The following is a 24,345-nucleotide window of genomic DNA, read 5'->3' as shown; positions in this document are numbered from 1 at the left end:
TTTATTTATTTTCTATACCTTTATAGTTTAAATATGTGTAAATTGAAATATCACTAATATCATTTATACCCCAAATTGTGTCATAGCTGCATAATAAGAGACCATCCTCTGTGATATCCAATTGATTATCTGATGCAGAACTTTTATTGATTTTAAAAGATGTTTGAGGAAGGTTATCTTGATCAATATTCCAAATATTGAGCTCTTGATAATTTGAAGATACTAAATAGTCACTACCTGGAAGCCAACGAACACTTTCTTTGAAGAATGGAGTATTTGAAGTATAGAAATAGTGTCTTGATAAAGGTGGTTTTAGTAAAGAGAAAGGAATTTCTGGATTTCTAAGGTCTATAACACGAGTAATGCCACATCTACCGACATATGCAATTTTAGTACCATCTTCAGACTTGTCTATACCACCAAACTCGGTTGATTCTGCTAAGCTCCAAACCATATTTGAAGGAGGTGCTCTAGTATCCCAACATCTTGCAAAACCTGTATTTTTGTAGTAACCAGAGTTATTATTCAATGACTCTCCAACTTCGAAAATGTAATTTCCATCCTCAGAGAATGTTATATCTAAAATTGGTAACTCTATATTGCTGTGGCTCCAAATTGATGGTGCATTGTTTTCTCCATCAAAATCTAAATTAAAGTAATCTTTTGTCAAAATATGATTTAAATCATATATGTTTAAGCTACCATCACTACTACCAATTGCTAGGTGATTTGGATTGCTTGGGCTCATCTTTACACGGTTATGACTTCCTTGGGAGAGACAGTTAAAACTTTCAATACCGATTAGACCACTTTTTTCCTCATTTAAACTTGATGTTTTAAAAACTGAAATATTATTACTATCCCTAACACTAAATATTAAAACTTTATTTTGACATGTAATTGAATCAATTGGTTTACCTTTAAATTCTGGTATCTTGTTGAATGGTAAATAATTAATTTGTTCATCACCTTTATAATTGAATGCTCTTAAAAATGGATAATCATTTCTACCCAATCCACCAACAACAAAACTACTTTCAAATGGAATTGAACATACTGATGTTTTTGTAAAACGATCTTTACCGTAAATTTCCTATATAGTTTAAAATTAAATATTAGTTTTAGTTGAAAAAAAAAAATGAATTCAGTCAAGATACAATAATTTAACATACAATTGAATGTCTATTTGATTGATTGCCTTCAATTTCACGGAATAAATAATTTCTAATTTTATATATACTTGTAATATAATATGCTCGATTGTAAATATTCGAGTTTAATTTATCTAAATTATAATCCAAAACTTGAATATTTATTCTATCTTCACTAAACTTTTCAGCTAAAAACCTCCAAAACTTTGAATAGTTTACTAGTTGTTCAAAAATTGTTTTATTTAAAAAGATTAATCCATAACAATTCTGAAAAAGTTTTTTGAAATTTTTTTTATAATCTGGTTTTGAGTATTTAAAATAATAAAGTATAATATCAAATATTAGTTCTACTGGTAAGGATTCTAACATTTTTTAATACTGAAATCTTTGAAATATGAAAATTTACAAATTTTTAAAAAAAATGAATTAAAAAAAAATGAAAAATTTAAAAAAAAAAATGAAAAAAAAAAATGAAAAAATAAAAAAAAAAATTTACTTTTAATTTTTATAAAATAAACAAACCAATTAAATATTAAATTATAATAATAAAATAAATATATATAAATTTAAATAAATAAAAAAAAAAAATATATTTATTATAAATATAAATATAAATATAATTATTCCTTTTTTTTTCTAAACTTCATTAATTAACCGCCCCCCAATAAATTTATTTTCTGCTATAAAGATAAAGAAATAAACATGATTAATTCAAAGATTGTTTTAAAATTTTTTACAATTAAAAAGTTTTAGTACTTAAATGTAAAAAATTCAATAATTAAAGTAAAATAATAAAAGAAATTAATTCAATGAATTGGTGAAATTTTTTAAAAATTTTTTATCTTTTTTATTTCTCATTTTTTTTTTTTTTTATAAAAGACTAAAAAAAATTATATTAAAAATCTATTTTTATTTTTAAAAAAAAAAAAACATAAAACAACTAATAAATTATCTATATATAAATAATAATAATGAACTGTGCATCTAAATACGCTTTTATTGCAGAAGATGAAGAAGAAGAGTTAGTAATTGGTATGTATACATAATTGAATAATATATATTTTTTTGATTAATTGCTAATTTTTTTTTTTTTTTCTAATTTCTTTTTAGATTCAAATAGTGCTGATATATCTAATGATCCAAGCTCTACAACAACAACAACAACTTCCACATTACCACCACAACAACAACCACAACAACAACAACAACAACAAGCCCCACAACCATATAAAAGTTTTTTTGGTTTTTTTAGATCACAATCACAACCACAACAACAACAACAACAACAACAAATACCACAACAACCACAAAGAAATCTTCCAGGAAAAGTTCAAAAAGTTAAAAAAGCAAATACCAATGTCTTAGTTGTAAATCTTGGTACTGTCGCAAAAGAGTCATCAATTGTTACTGGTGATGTTACTTTTTGTAAAAATTGTAACTCTGGATTAAGTAATATAAATTCATTTAAAGAAATTCAATTAAATGATGGTAAAATGGTTACAAATGTCCCAACAAAAGGTGGTTTCAGCGAAAGTGAAAATTTGTGGACCTGCGAGTTTTGTGGAGAAGCTAATCAAGTCACCTTAGATAAAGAAGAAATTCCATCAACAAATATCATTGACTATATTTTAGAAGCCGAGCCAACTGTCAAGAAAGATACAAATAATAACAATGCTGGTAAATCTCAAAAGGAAATTAATGAAGCTGATGAATCATTTGTAATTTTCTGTATTGATGTTTCTGGAAGTATGGAAGTTACTAGTTTTGTAAAAGAAGGCATGTCTTTACCAGTTTCATTAACAAATGTAAATTCTGAAGGTAAAACCCACGAGAAAGTTTCTTATGTCTCTAGACTCCAATGTGTTCAATTAGGTCTCTTACAACAAATCGAATCAATTGCTGAAAAGTATCCAAACAAAAGAGTTGGTATTGTAACCTTTTCTGATAAAGTTACACTCATTGGCGATGGTAGTACCCCAGAAGTTGTCTTATCAGGTAAAACTTTAGATGATTTATCTCAATTAATTGAAGAAGGCACCTCTTTTTCATTCAGTAGTCCAATCGTTAAAACTAAAGAAAAATTAATCCAAAAGGTTTGCTCACTTAGAGGCAATGGTAGTACTGCATTGGGCAGTGCAACCGCATGTTCAATTGGTATCACTGCAGCATCAAGAGGTTCACAAGTTATCTTATGTACTGATGGTCTTAGTAATATGGGAATTGGTTCAAGTAAAAATACCGAAGATGTTTATGATAATTTAGGTGCTATGGCTCAAAGAAACGGTACAAGTATTTCAGTTTTAACCATTAAAGGTACTGATACCAAATTAGAACTTATTGGTAAACTAGCTCAAACTACCGGTGGTCAAGTTGATATTGTCGATCCAACCAATCTTTCTGAAGGTTTCAAAGAAATCATTAGTCTCCCAACTCTTGCTACCGAAGTTTCAATCAAACTTATTGTCCACAATGGTTTATACATTACTGATAGTGGCGAAAAAACAGAAAAGAGTATCTTTGAAAAACTTGTCGGTAACGTCAATCAAGATACAACCATTTCATTTGAATATGGTGTTAAATCATCAAAACTTATTGAAAAGGATTTGAAATCACTTCCATTCCAATTACAAATTTATTATACAACCTTATCTGGTAAGAAATGTGTAAGACTTATCACCCAAACCCAAGAAATTACTACCTCGCTTGACCAAGCTGAAGCTGAGGCCGATATCGAAGTTTTAGGTCTTAATTTAGTCCAAACCACAAGTAAAATGGCCTCAAAAGGTGATTACGAACAAAGTAGAGCCAAAAACATTGCATCTGCTGGCTATTTAAAGAAAGTTTCATCAAAGAAGAAAACCGATAACCAATCAGAGTCAACCGATATTTACTTACAACAAGCTCAAGTTTTAGAAAATCATTTATCTAGTGCTATTCAAAAAGAAGGCAGCTCAAGTATGACCCCTTCATTACGTCAAAATCAAAGAATGGATGAAACTGCAAATGTATTATACAACTACTCCTCAATGTCAACCAACAAAGCCAAAAATAAGAAATTCTTTTAAATTTATCTAAACTATTTTTTATTTGTATATTAGTAAACTCAAAACCCAAAATAAAAATCTTATTTATTTTTAACATTTATAAAACCAAAAAAAACTTTTTATAATTTAAATAATAATTTTCTTTTGCAAATTTTTTTAAAAAAATTTGAATATTTTGTTGATTGATTTTAAACTTTTAAAAACTATAAAAAATTTAAAATGGTAAAAAAACTTAATGTTTTTATAAAAATTTATTGTGTCTTTTTATTATTTTTTTTTTTTTAAATATTAAAAAAAAAAAACTTTATTTTATTTAACAATAGCTATAATTATAATCACATGATGAACTGAAGCCTGAAGTTGATGAAGTGGTTGTATAGACACCAGTTGTTGTATAGATACCACTTGTAGTGTTAATAGCATGTGAAACTTTATCTAAAAATACAAAGAAAACAATAAGATAGATGACTGTGATAATGATACCAATGAAAAAGAAAACAACACTAGCAATAGCAAAACCCTTAGCCATGCCATTCTTTGATTTAATATACATAATGTTAATGCTATAAAAAAAAAAAAAAAAAAAAAAAAAAAAAAATAATTAATATTAAACACATATTATTTGTTTTTAAAATTTTAATACATACATCCATGGAATATAGAAGAACCAACCAAGAACAAATAATATAACTGCTGGAAGAACATGGTGGTCATCGTTGCAATGACTCTTGTGGTGTGAAGAAGTTACTGAAACTGTGGTTGAAGCATAGGCTGGTTGACCATAAACAGCTGGTTGTGCTGGTTGTTGATAATATTGAGCATTGTAAACTTGTGGTTGTGGTTGTGGTTGGCTGTATTGTTGATCTTTGAAAAATTGGGTTGTTGGTTGATTTTGTTGTGGGGGATAACTGGTGTTATTATTTTGATCTAATGGAATGTATTGATTATTCATTTTTTACTAATATATATTTGATTAAATTTTTTATTTTTTTCTAAATTTAAAATAACTTTTAAAAACAAAAAAAACAAATTTTATTACGTGTCTCCTAAAAAAATAAAAAAAAAATTTTTAAAAAAAAATATTTTTATTACTCTTTTTTTTAGGTGGATAAAAAATATCTCCAATTTTCAGGAAAATGGGTATTTATATAAATACTATCTAGATTTTTATTAAGAGAAATGTTAAAAAAATAAGTATTTTACATTTGTTAATTTTATTATTTTATTTTAATTTATTTATTATTTTTTTTGGAAATGGAGAAAAAAAAAAAGAAAAGGGGTTATTTAAAAATTAATCCAAATCCTTTTTTTTCTTACTATTATTATTATAAAATTCCATGGCGGTGATAGTTAAAGTTGAAGTTATGATTACAATTAATAAAATTACACTAGTCAATAAAAGGGTACCCATAATTAATACTAGATTTTGAACAACATGTTTAACTAGCTCCTTAGTGGCATCTTCCGGTGACAAAAGAGAAAAATCTGCAATATTAACGGGCATAATTTCTAAAACCCTCTCAATCATTTCAGTATTTACTATATTTTCATTTGAAAGTGATGATAATAAAGTTTGTTGGTGAACTTGTTGAATATTCTGTTTAAAAATTTCGAGTGAATTATTATTGTTATTATTTGGTTTTTGAATATGATTATATAAATTATTAATTTCCTTCATTTGTGAATTTAATATTAAATTATTATTTATAATATTATTATTTATAATATTGCTATTATTATTATTATTTACATTATTATTATTATTTTCATTATTACTGTTATCTTCGGTGTTATTAAACTGTAATGATTTTAAAGAGTTTTGAACCAGTGATCTAATTTCTAATAAAAATATTTTATAAGCTCTTACTATTAAATAATCAATATGGCAAATGTTCCATTGATCGGTTGGTAAGTGTTGGAGGAATACAATGGCATCAGAAAATTCTTTTTCTTTTAATGGTTTAGACCATTCTTTGGTTGTAATTAAAGCGGCACAAATATAAATATGGAAATGACCAAAATTAGGACCATGAGCGACATAGCTATCCCAAAGACGAGTTGATAGAGTGTATTCAAACTCTCTACACAATAAACATATCATCCATCTTACGGAGAACAATACAAAGTCACAGTTTTCTTCTTCTAAGTGATCCGATAATCCAACATCCTTCAAACGGACCAATTGCTTTAATATATCTGACATTCTTTGAATACCTTCACCAAATTCAATAAATCTGTTCTTTAAATTATTCATTAATAATGAAAAACACCAAAATGCATCTGCCTCTACTTTATCTAGAGTATCTATATCCAAATCTTTTATATCACCCCATAATTCTAATAAATAAATTAAGATTATTAATATATATTATTATTTATTATTATTATTAAAAAATATTTAACTTACGTATATTCTCTGATAAAAATACTAATAAAAATTGGGCTGGTATATCATTTAAACCTTGAAAGTATGAAATTAAAGGATTGCTCAATGACCAAACATATAAAATTCTTTCTAAAACACTGTGTAAAATTGCACTCTTAAATAAAGGTGTATTATTAAAACCTTTTGGTATAGTTCTGGGTACGTCTAATTTAACTTGATTTAATATTTTTTCATCTGCTGGTGTACTACCTTGATAAAACTTTTTAACTAATTGTTTATATTGATTTCTTTTTTCAAATAAAACTTTACTATGATTTTTTTGTTCTAGTGGTAAATAATTCTAAATAATAAACAATTAATTAATTATCTATTCCGTGATGCTGTAGAATACTAAATAAATCTATATTATAAACTTACCAAAAGAATCTTCCAAACTAAAGGACGATGTTCATTTGGTATACCCCCCCATGATAATGAACGTAGTCCTTCTAAATTGATTATAGGCTCTTGTAATAATTTTTTAAATTTAGAGAATCTGTTTGTTGATGTTTTTTGGAGTCTAGACTCTCTTAATGATTGTGGTTGTAGATTTAACTCATCATCTAAATTGTGAAAGAATCTATTATTTAATAATCCTGCTTCTATATCTAAAATAGCTTGAATAGCATGTGGTGGAAATGCCTTAAATTAATGAAAAAATAGCATATGTTAATATTTATAAATATTTTAAAATTATTTTTAAATTATAAACCTACCAAAGCCATTATATGTTTCTATTATTCTACAAAACCCAATATGGTTATTTGGTTTAATTTTTTTATTAGTTATCTTTATAAATATAATAGGAAAGTTATTTAAAAAGAAATAGAGTTATGCTTTACAATGTTTTTCCGAAAAAAAAAAAATAAAAACAATTAAAAAAACAATAATTGTTTAATATTATATTATAAAAAAATGTATATAAAGATTATTATTATTATATTAAAACTATGAGTTTAATAATATGTAAAAAAAACAATGTGTGTTTTATATATAAATAAATTAATAAAAAAAATAAAAAAATAAAATTAAAAATAAAGGTAAAATAATTTAAAAAAAATAAAATTAAAATTAAAAAATTTTTTTTTTAAAATTTTGAAAAAAAACTTTTTCTCATTTTTTCAAATAACTATTTTTATTTTTTTTTTTATTTATTTAATTATTTATTTTGATCGTTTATTAACTAATTTGGTATACGTGGTTGTAATTACAAAAAAAAAAAAAAAAAGTGCATATGAAAAAAAAAAAAAAAAAGTGCATATGAAAAAAAAAAAAAAAATTTGGAAAATTTAAAAATAAAAATAAAATAAAAATAAAAATAAATATAAATATAAAAACAAAATTAAAATAAAAATAAAAATTAATATTAATATTAATTATTTGGTAATTTGGAATTAAATATAGATCTATAATACACATACTTTTTTAAATGGTTCTACCAATTCTTTTAAAGATAAATATTGAGAGAATGATAATAAATCAATTCCTAAATCTTTTATACAATTTCCAAATTTTTCGACATCTAAAAATAATTGGATTGAAATTTTATCTATGTCCGACATTTCGTTTGTTGAGGATGATGTTGGCTTATTTCTTTTTACCATTTTATTTAATATATCGTTAGATTGTGTGACTGATTGTATAACATTGCTAGCTTCATTTTTAAATCTAAAAAAAAAATATTAATATTGTTCTATTTTTATAAAAATGAATATTAAAATAAATATTTACCCTTCTGTTATTGGTGTTAATACAAGTATAGCCCAGTTTAATTTAATATCAGATGGTATATGAGATGGAGCTGCTTTGTTTTTTAAAAATAATTGTAATGGTTCTATAATTCTTGAAACATATGCTGATGCTTGAGTTGGTGGAGGTTTATTGGTCATACGATATGTGGAACGAATAGTACTAATAAATTGTAAACTATCTGAACATTTATTAATTAAATGATTTGTAATCAAAAGTGAAATTCTTGGCAATAACTGATCCAATGTTTTACAACTTTCTAAAATACCATCTAATTGTAAGAAAAAAAAAAATAAAAAAAAAACAATTAATAATTCTTAAAATAAATAATAATTTGTAAAATTAAAAAGTAATACTTACTTGAAATTAAATTTATTATTTCATTTTCATTCTGATGTTTTCCAATTGTTTTTAAAATTAAATCCCTATAATATGTTGATATTTTTGATTTAACTTGAAGTATATCAGATAAAACGTAAACAAAATTATCAGGCGATGCTTGTTTATTACTAAGAGCTTGATTAGGTGAGGGTCTTTGAGAAATATTTGGTGATGTTATATTTGAATATTTTTGTAAAATGTTTAATGTGGCTTCAGATGTAGATTGTGATGTTTGTTGTTGTTGCTGGGTTTGCTCTTGTTGTAACTGCTCCTGTTCTTTTTGAATTTTTAACTCTTGCTCTAAAGGTATTAATGTATCTGATATATAGCTGTCATATCTTGAGATGAGTTGTAAAAATAATCTAAAGAATTTTGAAGATAAATCAAATATAAAAATTGAATTGGTTGACCAACATTTATCTAATGATACACATAAACCATCTGATGACTTCATAAAGAATGTAGATGATACAGTTCCCTGTTGTTCCTTTCCACCAGGTATAACCAATTGATCAAATAGCGGTATATTCAAATAATTGAATTCAAAATTTGTGGCAATATCGGTAAATCTTAATTGGAAATAAACAGCAAAATTCCATTTCTTCCATAAACTTGTATAGTGTGGTGATTGTCTAAATTGAATTAATTGGTCTTTATTTGTATTGGAAGATGTTGTTAGGAAATTTAGTTCAATAGCTTGAATAAAGTTGAATGTTAAATAGTAATTTTTGTAAAATAAGTCGGGTATACCAGTGGCAAAAATTTGTTTAAAATGGACCAATGACTCATCGATTTCTGGTAGCACTGATTCTGAAAAGAAGTTATAGTTATTTAATATATTATTGCCGCCATTACCTATGCCGCTGTTACTATTAACACTTGAAATTGATGTTGATGAAGAAGATAATGATAAAGGGGTTGTTGATTTAGGTGATTTACTATCATTGATTAAATTACTATTTGTTAAATTTGAAATATTGAAAAATGGTGTGCAGGTAGTTGTTAAGAAATCTAATAATCCATTATATATTTGTTCTAAGCCGTCTGTTGTTGATTTATTAATTTCTAAATTTCTTAAAGTTATAATTTGTGAAAATTTTGGTTTTAAAATTAAAGATCTAAATAATTTGTATGGTATATTAATTTTATCGATAATTTGGAAACATCTTAAACATGCCAACAATATTTTTTCATCATTTCTTTCCTTTTCATTAATTTCTTTTTGCTGTTGATCTTTATTAATAAATCTCTTTAATGACTCTTTAAAAATAGGTTCAATTTTTTCCTCAATCTTATTTGCTAAATCTTTTATTTTCTTTAAAGTTTTTTTAAAATATTAATATTATAATTTTATATAAAGATAATAAAATATAAACACCTACAAAAGCTAACGATTGGAATATATTATAGTTTAACTCTTCTTGTGATAATGATGACATTTGGTTTTGAATTTGATAAAATGAATTTGAAATTCTCTCAATTAATAACTCCAAAACATCTTTTTCACCATTATTAGGATCAATTGGTTTTTGAATTTGTGGTTTTTTAAAATCGTCTGGGTGTGTTAATTGAAATAGTTGATCAAATAAATGGTTCATATTCCCTAAAGTCTCTAGTATTGAAATATATAATTGCAATAATTTCTTTTTTTGATCAATCGATTTCTTTTCATTTAATTTTTCTTCAACACATTCCCTAACTTTATTTACTTCATTTTTAAACGACTAAAAAACAATAAAAAAAAGGTCAGTATTAAAATATCAATAACAATTAATATAATTTAAATAGTGCTTACTAAAATTTCTGATTTAATTGACGATTGTGTTATGATAAATTCATTTAAAATAACATCAAAACCTATCAATGATGATGACAGTGAAAAGAATGACTGGTATTCTTTATTAATTAATTCTATTAACTCTGAATCTAAATGTCTGCTATATTCTCTAAGATCCTTTTGAACACTTTCTAAATTTACACGTTTTCTACAGTCACTTATAAATGTATCAACATCAAATGTATTTGATATAAATACATCCTTGTTGAAACATAATGGTACATATTCACTATTATAACTACTATTATTACTGAAGCTAGTATTATTATTATTATTATTATTATTACTATTATTATTGAAACTATTAATATTATTTAGATATACATTATTATAACTGCTGGTATTTGGAGGTGATGTCAATGAGTTTAGTGAATTGTATGAAGAGGATGCTGATAATGTACCACCAATGTTATTAGTACTATTATTTAATGAACTATTACCACTACTACTTGTACTCATTTTTGTAAAAAGATATAAAGGTAGGGTTTAATGTTCATATTATTTAAATGTAAAAAATAGAAAAAAAATAAAAAAAATATTTTTTAATAAAAAATTTTTAAAAAAATTAAAAAAATCTTTTTTTTTTTTTTTTTTTTTTTTTTGGGAAAATAAATTCCTTTTTTGAAATTACAATTAATTTTTATTTAATTTATAATATTAATTCTATAATAATAAACTCTCTGCCATCCTTGGTATATGTTTGATTTGTTTCTTTAAAATTAAATTTTCTTAAATAGAAGTCTATTTTTTCTTTTCGGGCATTACACCATATTCTTTTAATATTATTATCTTTGGCAAAATTTAAAACATAATTGAACAATATTGTTCCATAACCCTTATTTTGATGCTCCACCATAGTTGCAAATTTCCTAAATTGCATATCACCACATTCTTTTTTAATAAACAAAGACATTACTGATATTGGTTTCTTGTCTCCGTCTTCTTTTCTGTTGTCATATAGCCCCAAATGGATAGTACTTTCATCATAATCACCTGGAACCTCTACATATTTTAAATCTTTTTCGGGGTACATGACTTGATGTCGCAGTATTAACACATCTTGAATATTACATTTTTTAATTACTATATTTCCCTCCATCTTTATAATCGTTTCTTTGTTTTTAAAAAAAAAAAATCAATTTAAAAAACTCATGCTTTTTTTTTTTTATTTTTTTTTTTTTTTGTTTTTTTTTTTATAAAACACTTTTTTTGAGCAATTTCATATTAAAATATTAAAAAATCAAACCAATTTTATTTAAAAAAAAAAAAAAATTAAAAAGATTTGGCCGTTTTTTACACACAAAAACCTTGGTTTTTTTTTAAAAAAAAAAAAAAACACAGGTAAATTAAAATTTTTTTTTTTTTTTATAATTTTTTAATTTTTTTTAATTTTTTTTCAAAATTTTTGAAAAAAAAAAATCGTTCTAGTCGCCCTTTTTTTTTTTTTTTCTATTTTTTAATTTTTTCATTCAACGATAAATATAAAAAAATTTTATAATATATAAATAAAAAAATGGAAGATGATAAATATGATTTTCACGTTACAATTTTAAAAAATAATACCGATGCTTCCACTGGCAAAAACAAAAGTGAAAAAGAAAAAATCGAAGGGGTTCCCAAAAACTTTGTATATAGAAAAGTCGATGGCAAAGATGTTTTACAAAAAAGGGGTAAGTAAAAAAAAAAAAAAAAAAAAAAATAATAAAATCGGTTTTACTAAATAATTAATACCCCAATTTTATGACCCCAAAAGCATAAAAAAAATAAACTAAAGAATAGTATAACCTATAAATATTAAATAATTAAATCATAAAAATATTTTAATTATAAAATTTCCATATGAATTTATCTAACCTTCATTTTTTTTTTTTTTTTTTTTCTAAAAATTTTTTTATTAAAATTTTTTTTTTTTTTTTTTATGCCCACAGTATCAGAAGCTTATAGAACCATCCCAAAAAAATCAGAGTTACCAGCTTTATTAAAAGCTTTACATGATGACAATGGTCATGGAAGTAAAAATAAATTCCAAGAAGCTTTAAAGATGTACTTTTGGCAAACTAAAACTGCAGATATAGACTCATATTTATCAAAATGTAAATGTGAAGCAAAGCCAACCAAAAAGAAGACCGAAGATAGTGAAAGCGATAGTGAAGGCGAAAGTGAAAGTGAAAAAGAAACCAAAAAAACTACCAAAGGTAAAAAAGAAGAAAAAAAAGCTGAAGAACCAACCAAATCAAAAGGTAAAGGCAAGAAAGAAGATAAAGTTGAAGAACCAGTTAAAGAAACTAAATCAAAAGGTAAAGGTAAAGGTAAAAAAGAGGATAAGGAAGAAGAAAAAGAAGAAACTAAATCAAAGGGTAAACAAACCAAAAAATCAACCAAAACTGAAAACGATACTGATAGTGAAAAAGAAAAAGAAGAAGAAAAATCAAACAAAAAAGCAGAAAAAAAGAGAAAGCAAACTACCACTGCTGCTAAAGAAGAAACTTCTTCACCAAAAGATGCTTCAAAAAAGAAACAAAAAGTTACTGCTTCACGTAATGATGTAAATACCTCCACCGAATCCAATACTGATGAACAACCATCCACTCCAAAGAAACCACTTTCAAAATCTGCTGCTAAATCATCCGCAAGAAAACCAACTGCCGCTGCTTCAGGTTCCTCAGAATCCCCAGCCCCCAAAGATATCAAAGAAGAATTTAACAATTTACGTACCCTCTTCAACCAAGTTAGCCAAGAGTTTGAAAGAGTTTCAAAATTAATTGAAAAATAAATTTATATCTAATTCAAAAATAATTATATGTTTCAAAGACATTGTATTAATTTGTAAAATTATTTTTTAAAAAAAAAAAATAAAAAAAAAAATTTTAAAATAATTTCTAAAAATATTCGACAAAAAAAAAAAGATTTTAAAAAAAAAATTTTCTTTTCCCAAATTTTCAAAAAAAAAAAAAAAAAAAAAAAGATTTTTTTTTAAATTTGCATAAATTAAACAAAAGAAATAAAAGTTTAAAAAAAGTAAATATTTCCTAACCTGACCTATTAGATAATTGATTTTTTATTTTAATATTTTTTTATTATTAAATTTTTATAATTTTAATTTTAAAAATTTAACTTTTTTTTTTTTTATAATTTTATGATTATTATAAATATATAGTTTTATATTTTATTTTTTTCTTTATTTTTCTTTATTTTTCTTTTTTTTTTTTTTCTTTTTTTTTTTTTTTTTTTTTTAAAAAAAAATTTATAGATTATATTAATAAATTATATATATATATAAAAAAAATGATGAATTTCTATCAGATCAAATATGATGTTGGGTATTTTGGTGAAATAAAGGAATATTCTAGATTGTTTCCATTGGAACTTGTAGAGGTTTTAACGTTGCAAGAGTATAGTTTAATAGTAGATAGTTTAAATTCAATCATAAAGTTGCCCCCATATCTATCAATATTAAATTCATTAGTATTATTTATTATAATACCACTCAATATTTTTTTATTTATATTCCATAGAAATTCACTAGTTCAAATAGTATTACTAATAGTAATGTTGGTATTGTTTCTGTGCTTAGTGGTTTTTAATGCTTATGAATATTTAATGGTAAGTAGCAAAATTTATTTTAAATTTAAAATTAAAAAAAAAATATTAACAATCTCAATCATTTTCTTTTTTTTAAATACAATATAAAACCCATTCCTATATATTTTTTATTTTTTTTATCTATTTTTGCTTGTTGTTGTTTTTTTTACTGTTACCCCACCCATTGATAATAAAAAATACACACACACTCACACACACACTCTCGCACATATATATTCAATAATTGTTTTTTTCTTAATGTTTTTTTTTTTAATATAACCTTTGGTTTTCGAAATGTTGTTTAATTTCTTTGATTTTGGCGATCGTTAATAAATATAATAATACTTTGTTTTTTTTTTTAAAAAAATTAGCCAAAAAAAAAAATTAAAAATTTTATGTGTGAATTAAATATAGAGTTCAACAAAAAAAATATATCATTTGAAATTGACTCGCGCTATATAGTAATGGTGTTTTTTAATTATCAAGACCATTATAACATTCCCCAACCCTTTTCGAAAATGCAAATGATTGATTTACCATCTATTGTTCAAAATGGAGATTATTATATTAAAATAGATTTTGAAGAAAATATTAACTGCTCTGACAAAATCAGAGGCGAGGGAGATACAACTTAATAAAATGAATCATATAATATTTCAAAATTATGGAAACAACTTAAAAAAAAACCCCTACAATAATAACAATAACATGCACATCAACAACAATTATAATAATAAATAATTTTAAAACAGAAAAAATTCCTTTTTAAATAAAAAGTTATTAATAAAAAAAAAAAAAATTTTAGTTTTATATAAAGGCGCATTTTTTAAAAATAATAATTGAGATAATAATAGGAATGCTTAACTACCAAGGGTGTTTCTATTTTTGAACAACTTAATTTTTTTGTTTATAATTTTTTTTTTTTAAAATTTATTTATTATTTATAAATTATAAATTTTAATTTTTTTTTTTTATTCATTTCAAGTTGTTTAAAGTTTTATTTAATTTTTATTTTTATAAAAAATGGATTTTGGCACAATATTAATTCAAAACCCTCCTAGTGTTGCTACCTCAAAAAAAAAAAGAAGTTCAGCAAAGAATATTGATCTTCAAGATGTTGATAGTCATATTAGAAATAATAATAAAAGTGAAACTAAAACTACTACAAGTAATAGTTCCAATAACTCTGAAAAAAAGAAGAAAAAAGTAGAAGGAAAAGAAGAACCAGTATTTTTTTATAAAATAACATCAATTGTTAAAGAAATGAAAAAAAAATTTGAGAATGAAGAAAATAAAAATTTTAATATCTTAGATCTATCAAATCAATTAAATCTATGTCTATCAAAGTGTGAACAAGTAATAGAAGTTTTAACTATATTAAAAGTTATTAGAATAGTAGGATCCTATTATTTTGAATGGGTTGGTGTAAATCAAAATCGAGAGTTTGAGCGTTTATTAAATGAAGTTTTTTTTTCAGAACATAACTATGTAACTGGAGAAAAAGAATCAATCTTATGTGAAAATTGTATGAGATACAGTTCCCAAACTCAAGATATAAAAAAAGATTACTCAAGATATGATATTTACAATGTAACCCTTCAAGTACTCAAATTATTATTAAATGCAAAAAAGAAAAATGTAAGTTTTGAAAAACTATAATCAAAAAAAAAAAAAAAATTAATATTTTATTTTTTTTTAATTTAGTTACCATTAGCATTAGATACTTTGTGCTTTAATATGTATAAATGTGTTCCTTCCAATGATAAAAGTACTTTTAATATCTTAAAAGGATCAAGATATATAAAGCTATCAGGAGTTGTTTTAAAAGTACTAAAAGCTTTAGGGTTGGTCAAATATATAGACATATATAAAAATGTTGATGTTTATTTATGGGAAGGAGTTACAAATACATGTTGTTATTAAATTTAAAACAAAAAACAAATAATTTACATTTTACTGTCAAAATAGAAATAATAAAAAACTATATTTCTTCTTATTTGTTTTAATTAAAAACTTTTTTTTAAAATTATAAAAAATTTATAATTATTTATTTTATTTGTTAATTTTTTTTAATGAAATTAAATCAAGCCAACTATTTTCTTCATCTTGGGCAAATCTTTCTTTAATTGTTTTAATTTGTTTTAATCTTTCTTCTAAATTTGAAATAAAGTCAACTTTTCCATCAAATTGCATCGATATTAAGTTTGCATTAATAGCAGTTTGAGTGATTAATGTTGGTAAAGATTTTGCGGAAATAATTTGATTATTATGAATTGGACCAAATATTGGGATATCTTTTTTCTTTTTTATTTCGACTCTATACCATCCATCTTCTAAAGGATTTACAACAATTAAAACAAAATTAAATTGACCAGATATAATTTTAGAGAGTTTTTCGTCGTCGGAGCTAGAGGAGGATGATGAGTGTTGATTTAAAATATAATGGCTACTATTATCATCATCGTCATCATCATTTGAATGAGTATTGAAAAGGTTGGGTGACTCTGAAAAGATGATATTGACATAATCATTACCGATGTGTCTCTTTTTGTTTGTAAATAATTTATCGGTATCGATGGATGGCATCATAGTGGCTACATGGAATATAACTTGACTGATTCTATCTTTCCAATATATTGAATATTCACCATCGGTTTTACCAGTTCTATCTAAACCACCAGGATAAACATCAAGACGATCAGAAAGGCGAATGGTTTCACCCATCAAGTTTAAAAATTGATGGTATCTTGGAGAACCTTTACTATTCGAGAGAATTTGCTCTTCAGTATTTTGATCGGCTGCACAATAAAGTATACCAAACTTATAGGTTTCAGAACAAAATGTATGATCCAAAACACTAAGTGAACGTTCAAATGAATTTCCCATTTTAATTTCTGTTGTGATATCACCTGAAAATTGATGGAGATGATAAAATACAATTGATGGATCCAAAATAGTATAGTCTAGTTCATGAGGTTCTTGTTGGATTGGTGGAGGGGATGGTGAGTGTGGAGGTGATAATCCTGAATGTGGGCTGCCAAATTGAGATGATGGGGATATTGCTGTTATATTATTATTATTCATATTATTATTCATATTCATATTATTATTAATTATATTACTATTGTTATTTAGACTAGTACTTAATAAATATTCAATATTTAAAGCTTTGCTATTAACATAGGATTTGGGATTTGAGGGACTTGCGTTGATAGAAGTGGTATTGGCTATAATATTATTTGTTTTTTTAGTTAAAAGTGATTGTTGAGATGATGACCTAATTATTGGATGATAAAGTGAGCCACTGCTGTCTTGTTTAATAATTGAGGGTGTAGATTGATTAAGTGGCGATGAAGGTTTATTATTTTGTATTTGTTGAGAATTAAAAGATGAGGAAAAATTTATATTTGTATTGTTTGTATTTGTATTTGTATTTGTATTTGTTTCCGATGGTTTTTCTAATTGACTTTCTTTTTCTTTTTCAGATAAAATATTAAATGCACTTTCAGAAATATTGATTTTTTGGGGTGTTAATAATAACTGGTTTTGTTTTACCGAACCTAACGGAGATTGTGAGGGAGTTTGTGCTAAAATAGGAATTGGTGAAATTAAATGAGCTTGTTGGTTTGAGGAGGATGAAGAGCTTTCAATATTAAATGATGTGGATTTTACTAAACATTCATTTCTGGTGGCTGTAGATCCTAAAGAACAAATCTCCAACTCATTAATTTTACTTGCAATCGAAGATATTGATGGGGAGGTAGATAGGTGAATAGGATTATGTTGTTTATCACCAACAGAGTTGTTTGATGATTTCTTTGGTTTGGAGGCTTTCTTTGACCTTGATGGTTTCCAGTTCTCTGCATTACCATTATCATAATTATAGTATTGATCCAAATCGTCGTTTTCAACAGATAAAGAGAATATTTCGGATTCTGGTTTTGTAAGAGATGAATTTGATGAGGCCAGAGAATTTGTATTACTATTTAATAGTACAACTTTGTTACTACTATTTTTTGTTTTTTGGGTAATGTTATTTTTATTTGGATTATTCTTGCCACTGCCACTATTACTATTACCATTGTTATCACTACCTTCACCAGGGATTTCGATTGGAATAGTGGGTTGTTGTGATTGTTGATAATCATCAAATAAGAATGAATGATTAATGTTCTCTAAATTTGGTGAGCTTGGATCAGCATGAAGTAAAAGTTGAGCTGATAGATTTAATTTAACCTGTGAGTTCAAATCTGATGAAGATGATACCATTTGTGTTGGGCTTGAGGAGCTAAAGAATGATAATAACTCTTCATCATCGTCATAGGATGGAAGTGGAGGATAGTATCTCGAAAGTGAATGCACATTATTGTTATTATAGCTTGTTGGGGTTGAGCTGCTATTTTCATCAGTATTTGAATCATAAGATAGTTTGTATGGGCTCTCTAAATTGCTATTTAGGAATAGGTTTTCATTGCTATTAACACTTGAGTTATCGTAGTTATAACCTGAGCCACAGATTTTGGTATTTGTATTATCCAACGGTAATTTTGGTACTTTTGCTTCGGCTAAATAATTTTCACCATAACATAAACCAACTTCCCTAATATTATTATTATTATTATTACTGCTATTATTATTTTTTGATTCTAATGTTAATAAAGGAATATTGGATGATTTTAATTCATTTTGTTGGTTATCATTTTTTTTATCAATTGGTTGTATCATTGGTGAAATTAAAAAGTTTGTTGATAATAGTTGAATATCATTTGAGGATTGAATGGTTGGTGTGTTTTTATTTGATGATAATGAAGTTGAATCTTTTGGTAAGAATGATAAACCTAATTTTGTAATTGATGAATCATTTTCATTATGTGGTGAGGTTTTATTTGAACGATGATGAGATAAATTGATTTTTGAAAGGTAGGATTGTTCTTTTGCTGATTCGGTTGTGTTTGCTTTTGAAGAAGACGATTCTAATTTTTTCATTAATTTATTCAAGCTATCAATAATCTTATCAGAGTCTTTAATTTCATCTAAAGTATCTTTTACTAAAGATTTTTGTTGTTGTTTTTCTTGTTGCTGTTGTTGCTGTTGTTGTTGTTGTTGGTAGAGTTGGAATTTTTGTTGTGATTTTTGTTTTTGTAATTTGGCAAATGATATTTGACCAGTATTGATGTTTTGATAGAGCTCGCCAGAACCTGAAATTGGGGATGAGCTTGGGGTACTTGGTTCATTTCTACGATTAATGAATGTTTTAAATGAGGGTGGTTCGTAATATTGTTGTTGTAGTGGTGATGAGGTTGGGTATGGTTGGAAATTTTGAATTGATTTCTCGTTGAAATTCTGTTCAACAATTAATTGTGAAGTTTGTTGCTGCTGAGCCTGTAATTGCTGTTGTAATAGTCTTAATTGTTGTTGTTGTAATTGTAGTTGTTGTTGTTGTTGTAAATAAATATTATTTTGGTTTAGCGATGATTGCTGGTTATTTATTTGATATTGAATAATCTTTTGTTGTAAAATTTGATCAATTTGTTGTTGTTGCTGTTGTTGTTGTTGCAATTGCTGTTGTTGTTGTTGCTGATTATAGTCATTTAACATTGAAAGCTCGTTATAGAGATTGAGATTATTCGAGGATAATAATGGATTAAAGTTGTTTTGGAATCTCATTAGCCAAGATACGCAGCCAGTTGCTTTTCTAAGTGTAACTTCAGACCAACCTAATCTACCAGTTCTAATTGTAATTAATGTAGGACTACTGTTTTGGAACCAAGTTTTAGTTTGACTACCCTGGAATAATGGACTCGAGTGTTTTATTGGATAGTGGTATGGGTCAATATCGGTATGAATATAACGATTTAATAATTCAATAGCGATATCAATTAACAAACTATCTTTCTTTTCTCTTAATTGACTATCCAATGTTTTAATAATATTTCTAACCAATAGGGTTCTTGTGGACTGAGTACATGATGTAAACCATCTAATTAAACTTTGAAATGCTACAACAATAATTAAAGAGCTATATCTTGATTTATCAATAAATTGAATAATCAATTTAAAGATAAATGTTAATGTTTCAAATGGTAACTGCTGTGATAGCCCAATCGAACTGTTATCAATGGAAACTAATAAATTTAAATATTGTAAAATTGTAAAATAAGTTTCTTTATTTGTGTTACTACTTGTTAAAATCTAAAAAAAAAATTTTAAAAATTAGTTTTTTAAATAGTTTTTTTTTTTTTATATAATATTAATAACTTACTGAATATAATGATTTTGTAATATTTTGAATGTGTTTTAAAGTAATTTTAAATGGGAAATCTACAGCAGATATCATTAAACCGTTTAAGCAAATTGAGTGCACTTTACTTCTATTTTCATTTGACCATTTTTGGCCCAAGCAGAATGTTAATGTTGTGATCATATTCGAAATTGAATTTTGGCATTTTTCAAATGGTGATGATGGATTTTGGTATGCTATTAAATTACATAAAATTTCCAATGATAAAATATATAATGTTTCTTTTTTATTATTTTCTAAATTCTAAAAAATTTAATATTAATATTATGATTTTTTTAAATAATTTCTGATACACAAAAATAATTTACTTACTTGGAAATCATTGATACAAATGCCAAGAGTTCTATCAGATAGGGATTTTGATAATAAATTTACAAGCGATTGAGTTTCATTCTCCAAACCTAGTAAAATATATCTATTCTTTAATTGATTTGAAATGATATCAAGAATCATTAAATATAATTCATAATTTGTTTCTTTAACTAAACGCTCTAATAAAGCATTCCAAATATTAATATTTGAAAAACAACCGCCATCATTTGGGTTGTATTGTTTCTTAACTGTGGGTGGGTTTGGTAAAGATGAAGTTGACAATGATAAAGCTTGATTTTCTGTTGCTGCTGTCTGATGAATTGATGTTTGTGATTGTTGTTGGTTTGTATTATGATTATCTTCAACACTACCATTACTACTTATATCATCAAGATCCTCTTCAACATTTTGAAAATTTTGATTATCAGATTCGTTGTTATTGTTATTATTATTATTGTTGTTGTTGTTACTATTATTATCGTTATTTAATTCAATTGATCTTGGTGATCTTGGTGACATTGGTGATTTTGTTAAAATCTTTGAAAGATCACTTAAAAAGTTGTTGGCTTGAGAAAAATGTAAAAACAAACTTGAATGGTTTTGAAAGATTAATTGATACCATTTGTTTGATGATAGGTTTGAAATACAATACAATACTTCACGTCTAATGATTAGACTATCGTTTGATATTTGAGAAAGGATTAAGGACCAAAGATCTAGAGATAATTGTGGAGGTGAATGGAACAATTGATTCTTAAATATTTGAATAAGACCACGAATAGATATCTTTGATATTTCTAAATAAACTATCATTTCTTTATGGGATGAAATCATTATGGAACGTTCTAAAATTGATAATAACTGATGAAAAACACTACTAGATAGTTGACCAGCAGATTTGGTTAATATTTCAATTAGAATTTCGATACCATAAGTACGGATATGTACATCACGATCTCTATAGATGTCGATAAATGTTGGTGCTACTATTTTTTCCAATATTTCTTCGCCATATATTTGTTGAAATTGAAAATAGATTTGCCTTATACTTAGAAGTATCCTCTTTCTAATTCTGGTTCTTGGATCTTTTCTATAAAACAAATCGATTAAAAGTGACATCTTTTTAATCCAAAGAGCATGAGATGGGTGAATTTTGGTTTTTTGTTTATCTATGGCCATCAAAATTGCGTCTTCAGTTTTATATTTAAAGTAGGGAGCTGAAATTTCAAATAATCCACTTTTACTACCTTCAAAACATTGTTTCTCTTCGAGCTCTTCAATATAGGAGACTGTATCACGGAGTACTTTAAATAATGAGTTGTTTGCATTTTCTTGATCGGTGTTATTTACAAGTAAGCTTTGCATTCTTTCAAAAATTAAAAATATTAGATCCCATTCGACATTAAGATTACCGCCGTATTTCTTTACTAGTCTTCGCAATGCCAAAATTACTTCATATGCTATAATCTCTTGTCTGCCTGAAAGTGAGTTATAAAGTGATGGTAATACCACTGCAGCACTAATGTGTAATGAGCTTATACGTTGAGACCCCCAAATGGACATACCAATAAAGAAAACAGCGCCACGTAATAAGTTTATAGTATTTCTATTTTGTGGATCATTTAAAATGGAGCATAATGAATGAATACCTTGATTACCATACTTTTCAAGTAAGCTTTGCATAGTTTCCCAACTTGAATTACAAGCACTTTCAATATTTACAGTTCTACAAAGTGATCCAATTACCATAGAAACACAAGATGGAGGTATTACTACCATCTTTGTAATGATATTAAAGAAGTTTAGACAAGATTCTATAATTCCAATGGAGCTAGTTGAATTGCATAGTATACACATTGCATCGATGAGCGAAGCAATATCACCTTCGGTTAATATACTGCTACCATTTTTTATAATATTTTCGATCATCACTAAAAGATCATCAAACCCAGTATTGGAGATATTTGATGAGTTTCTATAATGATTTGACATAATTGATAACCATGTGATTAATACCTGAATAACCTCGTTTTCAAATGGAATCATATCTTTACCCTGCTTTATTAACGATCCAAATGCTTTAATTTTAGAATTTAATAAAATCAAGTTTGATTGTTGTTGTTGCTGTAACTGTTGTTGTTGAATCTGTTGGGTTAGTTGCTCTTGAAATGACTTTGTTGATAAATGAGATGATGCAATATTTGATGAGGGCGACGCTATATTTGATGAGGGTGAAGCTGCTGATGGTAATTGGTTATGTGATGATGATAGGTTTGATTTTTCATTTACAATTGGTTGAGGTGATGACGTTGGTAGTTGATTATGTGATGATGATAATTGCTGGGGAGGAGATATTATATTTGATGTCGATGATGAAGGAGACAATATGTTTATTTCTTGTTGTAAATAAGAGTGGTGTGGTAATGAAGTTGATAGATTATTGGTTGATGGTGATGAGGCTAATTGCAAAAGTGTTTGTTGTTGTTGTTGATTAAATTGTGCATGATAGTTTATAAGTGGTAATGATTTGTGGCTATTTGATAAAATTGATGATGAAGGTGATGAATTTGCATTATTTATTGAGGTGGTGGTGTTATGATTATTTACAAGTTGTTGAGATTGTTGACTATTATTATTACTATTATTATTATTATTATTATTACTATTACTTAATTGTAATATATTTATACTTTTATTATCGGTGATTATTTGATAAAATATAGATCTAAGGTCACCCAAAATACCATAATTGCTCTCGATTAATGCCAACATCATTTGCATGGCTACAATTTGAGCTTCGATTGGTTTATTGTCTTCAACTAAATCACTTGCGCAATTCCAGACCTGTTCTATATTTTCCATTCTAAAAAACTTTATATAATCACAAAATTCTTTTAAAAATGTCACTCTACTTCCCAAAGTAAGATATTTGTTATTTCTTAATTCTGCTCTTAAACGATCATTTATAGTTTCGATATCATTAATTGAATATTGATTATTATTATTTATAATATTTAATAATGATAAATTTCCGCTGCTTTGACTATGACTAAGTGAACCTGAGTTGTAACTATAATCATTTTCTTCATTAATTTCATTGTTATTAATATTATTACTGTTGTTGTTACTATTATTATTATTATTATTATTGTTGTTGTTGTTTTGATTATTGCTTTGATAATTTGAAGAACCAAACATATCCTTAATCTTTTTTAGAACTGTTGTTTTTGGGGATGAGGTATTTTCATATTTTCCCGAGCCACCCCCACTATTGCTACCACTTGAATAATTATTCATTGGGCTATTTGTTGTATTAGAGTTATTTTTATTCATTTTATTTTATATATAATTATTATTTTTATTTAACCAAATAAATAAAAATTTTTGTAATTTGTTTGCTTGTGATGTTTAAAAACTATTATAATTTATTTATACAAAAAATTAAAAAAAAAATATATAAATATTTTTAAAACTAAAAAACTAGTGTTGACATATATGTACAATTTTAAAAAAAGAAAAAAAAAAAAAAAAAAAAAAGGACTATTATTTTATTTACTGTTATA

The 24,345-nt window shown here is 25.4% G+C and overlaps 10 protein-coding genes across 10 annotated transcripts; 4 read left to right on the top strand and 6 right to left on the bottom strand.

Moving 5' to 3' along the window:
• Position 1: 1 nt before the first annotated feature.
• Positions 2 to 1,520, bottom strand: DICPUDRAFT_39699 (uncharacterized protein; the record flags this gene model as incomplete). Its single annotated transcript, XM_003291817.1, has 2 exons — positions 2 to 1,077; positions 1,169 to 1,520. The coding sequence occupies 2 exons, from the start codon at positions 1,518 to 1,520 to the stop codon at positions 2 to 4; spliced, it is 1,428 nt and encodes a 475-aa protein (XP_003291865.1).
• Positions 1,521 to 2,082: 562 nt separating this feature from the next.
• DICPUDRAFT_99163 (uncharacterized protein) lies at positions 2,083 to 4,302 on the top strand. The gene is made up of 2 exons (XM_003291823.1): positions 2,083 to 2,183; positions 2,262 to 4,302. Exons 1-2 carry the CDS (start codon positions 2,123 to 2,125, stop codon positions 4,214 to 4,216), a joined length of 2,016 nt encoding a protein of 671 aa, XP_003291871.1. The 5' UTR covers positions 2,083 to 2,122; the 3' UTR covers positions 4,217 to 4,302.
• Positions 4,303 to 4,508: 206 nt separating this feature from the next.
• DICPUDRAFT_156516 (uncharacterized protein) lies at positions 4,509 to 5,147 on the bottom strand (the record flags this gene model as incomplete). Its single annotated transcript, XM_003291816.1, has 2 exons — positions 4,509 to 4,758; positions 4,843 to 5,147. The coding sequence occupies 2 exons, from the start codon at positions 5,145 to 5,147 to the stop codon at positions 4,509 to 4,511; spliced, it is 555 nt and encodes a 184-aa protein (XP_003291864.1).
• Positions 5,148 to 5,414: 267 nt separating this feature from the next.
• On the bottom strand, positions 5,415 to 7,262 carry DICPUDRAFT_50103 (uncharacterized protein). Its single transcript, XM_003291815.1, has 3 exons — positions 6,999 to 7,262; positions 6,603 to 6,921; positions 5,415 to 6,532 (listed from the first exon to the last, which is right to left on the bottom strand). The coding sequence occupies exon 3, from the start codon at positions 6,447 to 6,449 to the stop codon at positions 5,487 to 5,489; it is 963 nt and encodes a 320-aa protein (XP_003291863.1). The 5' UTR covers positions 6,450 to 6,532; positions 6,603 to 6,921; positions 6,999 to 7,262; the 3' UTR covers positions 5,415 to 5,486.
• A 480-nt stretch (positions 7,263 to 7,742) lies between these two features.
• DICPUDRAFT_50102 (uncharacterized protein) lies at positions 7,743 to 11,082 on the bottom strand. The gene is made up of 6 exons (XM_003291814.1): positions 10,546 to 11,082; positions 10,133 to 10,474; positions 8,730 to 10,065; positions 8,352 to 8,640; positions 8,042 to 8,288; positions 7,743 to 7,803 (listed from the first exon to the last, which is right to left on the bottom strand). Exons 1-6 carry the CDS (start codon positions 11,044 to 11,046, stop codon positions 7,780 to 7,782), a joined length of 2,739 nt encoding a protein of 912 aa, XP_003291862.1. The 5' UTR covers positions 11,047 to 11,082; the 3' UTR covers positions 7,743 to 7,779.
• A 154-nt stretch (positions 11,083 to 11,236) lies between these two features.
• On the bottom strand, positions 11,237 to 11,686 carry DICPUDRAFT_39689 (uncharacterized protein; the record flags this gene model as incomplete). Its single annotated transcript, XM_003291813.1, has 1 exon — positions 11,237 to 11,686. One exon carries the CDS (start codon positions 11,684 to 11,686, stop codon positions 11,237 to 11,239), a length of 450 nt encoding a protein of 149 aa, XP_003291861.1.
• A 414-nt stretch (positions 11,687 to 12,100) lies between these two features.
• Positions 12,101 to 13,360, top strand: DICPUDRAFT_156513 (uncharacterized protein; the record flags this gene model as incomplete). The annotated part of the gene is made up of 2 exons (XM_003291822.1): positions 12,101 to 12,257; positions 12,516 to 13,360. 2 exons carry the CDS (start codon positions 12,101 to 12,103, stop codon positions 13,358 to 13,360), a joined length of 1,002 nt encoding a protein of 333 aa, XP_003291870.1.
• Positions 13,361 to 13,872: 512 nt separating this feature from the next.
• On the top strand, positions 13,873 to 14,804 carry DICPUDRAFT_82519 (uncharacterized protein; the record flags this gene model as incomplete). The annotated part of the gene is made up of 2 exons (XM_003291821.1): positions 13,873 to 14,190; positions 14,541 to 14,804. The coding sequence occupies 2 exons, from the start codon at positions 13,873 to 13,875 to the stop codon at positions 14,802 to 14,804; spliced, it is 582 nt and encodes a 193-aa protein (XP_003291869.1).
• A 388-nt stretch (positions 14,805 to 15,192) lies between these two features.
• Positions 15,193 to 16,176, top strand: DICPUDRAFT_99161 (uncharacterized protein; the record flags this gene model as incomplete). The annotated part of the gene is made up of 2 exons (XM_003291820.1): positions 15,193 to 15,807; positions 15,874 to 16,176. 2 exons carry the CDS (start codon positions 15,193 to 15,195, stop codon positions 16,090 to 16,092), a joined length of 834 nt encoding a protein of 277 aa, XP_003291868.1. The 3' UTR covers positions 16,093 to 16,176.
• Positions 16,177 to 16,221: 45 nt separating this feature from the next.
• DICPUDRAFT_156510 (uncharacterized protein) lies at positions 16,222 to 24,115 on the bottom strand (the record flags this gene model as incomplete). Its single annotated transcript, XM_003291812.1, has 3 exons — positions 16,222 to 20,361; positions 20,432 to 20,713; positions 20,783 to 24,115. The coding sequence occupies 3 exons, from the start codon at positions 24,113 to 24,115 to the stop codon at positions 16,222 to 16,224; spliced, it is 7,755 nt and encodes a 2,584-aa protein (XP_003291860.1).
• Between the last annotated feature and the right edge of the window lie 230 nt (positions 24,116 to 24,345).

Source organism: Dictyostelium purpureum (genome assembly GCF_000190715.1).
Source record: "Dictyostelium purpureum unplaced genomic scaffold DICPUscaffold_303, whole genome shotgun sequence".
Classification (NCBI taxonomy): domain Eukaryota; phylum Evosea; class Eumycetozoa; order Dictyosteliales; family Dictyosteliaceae; genus Dictyostelium; species Dictyostelium purpureum.
The sequence above is the reverse complement of the archived record's forward strand: the minus strand, read 5'-3'. Positions and strand labels throughout refer to the sequence as shown.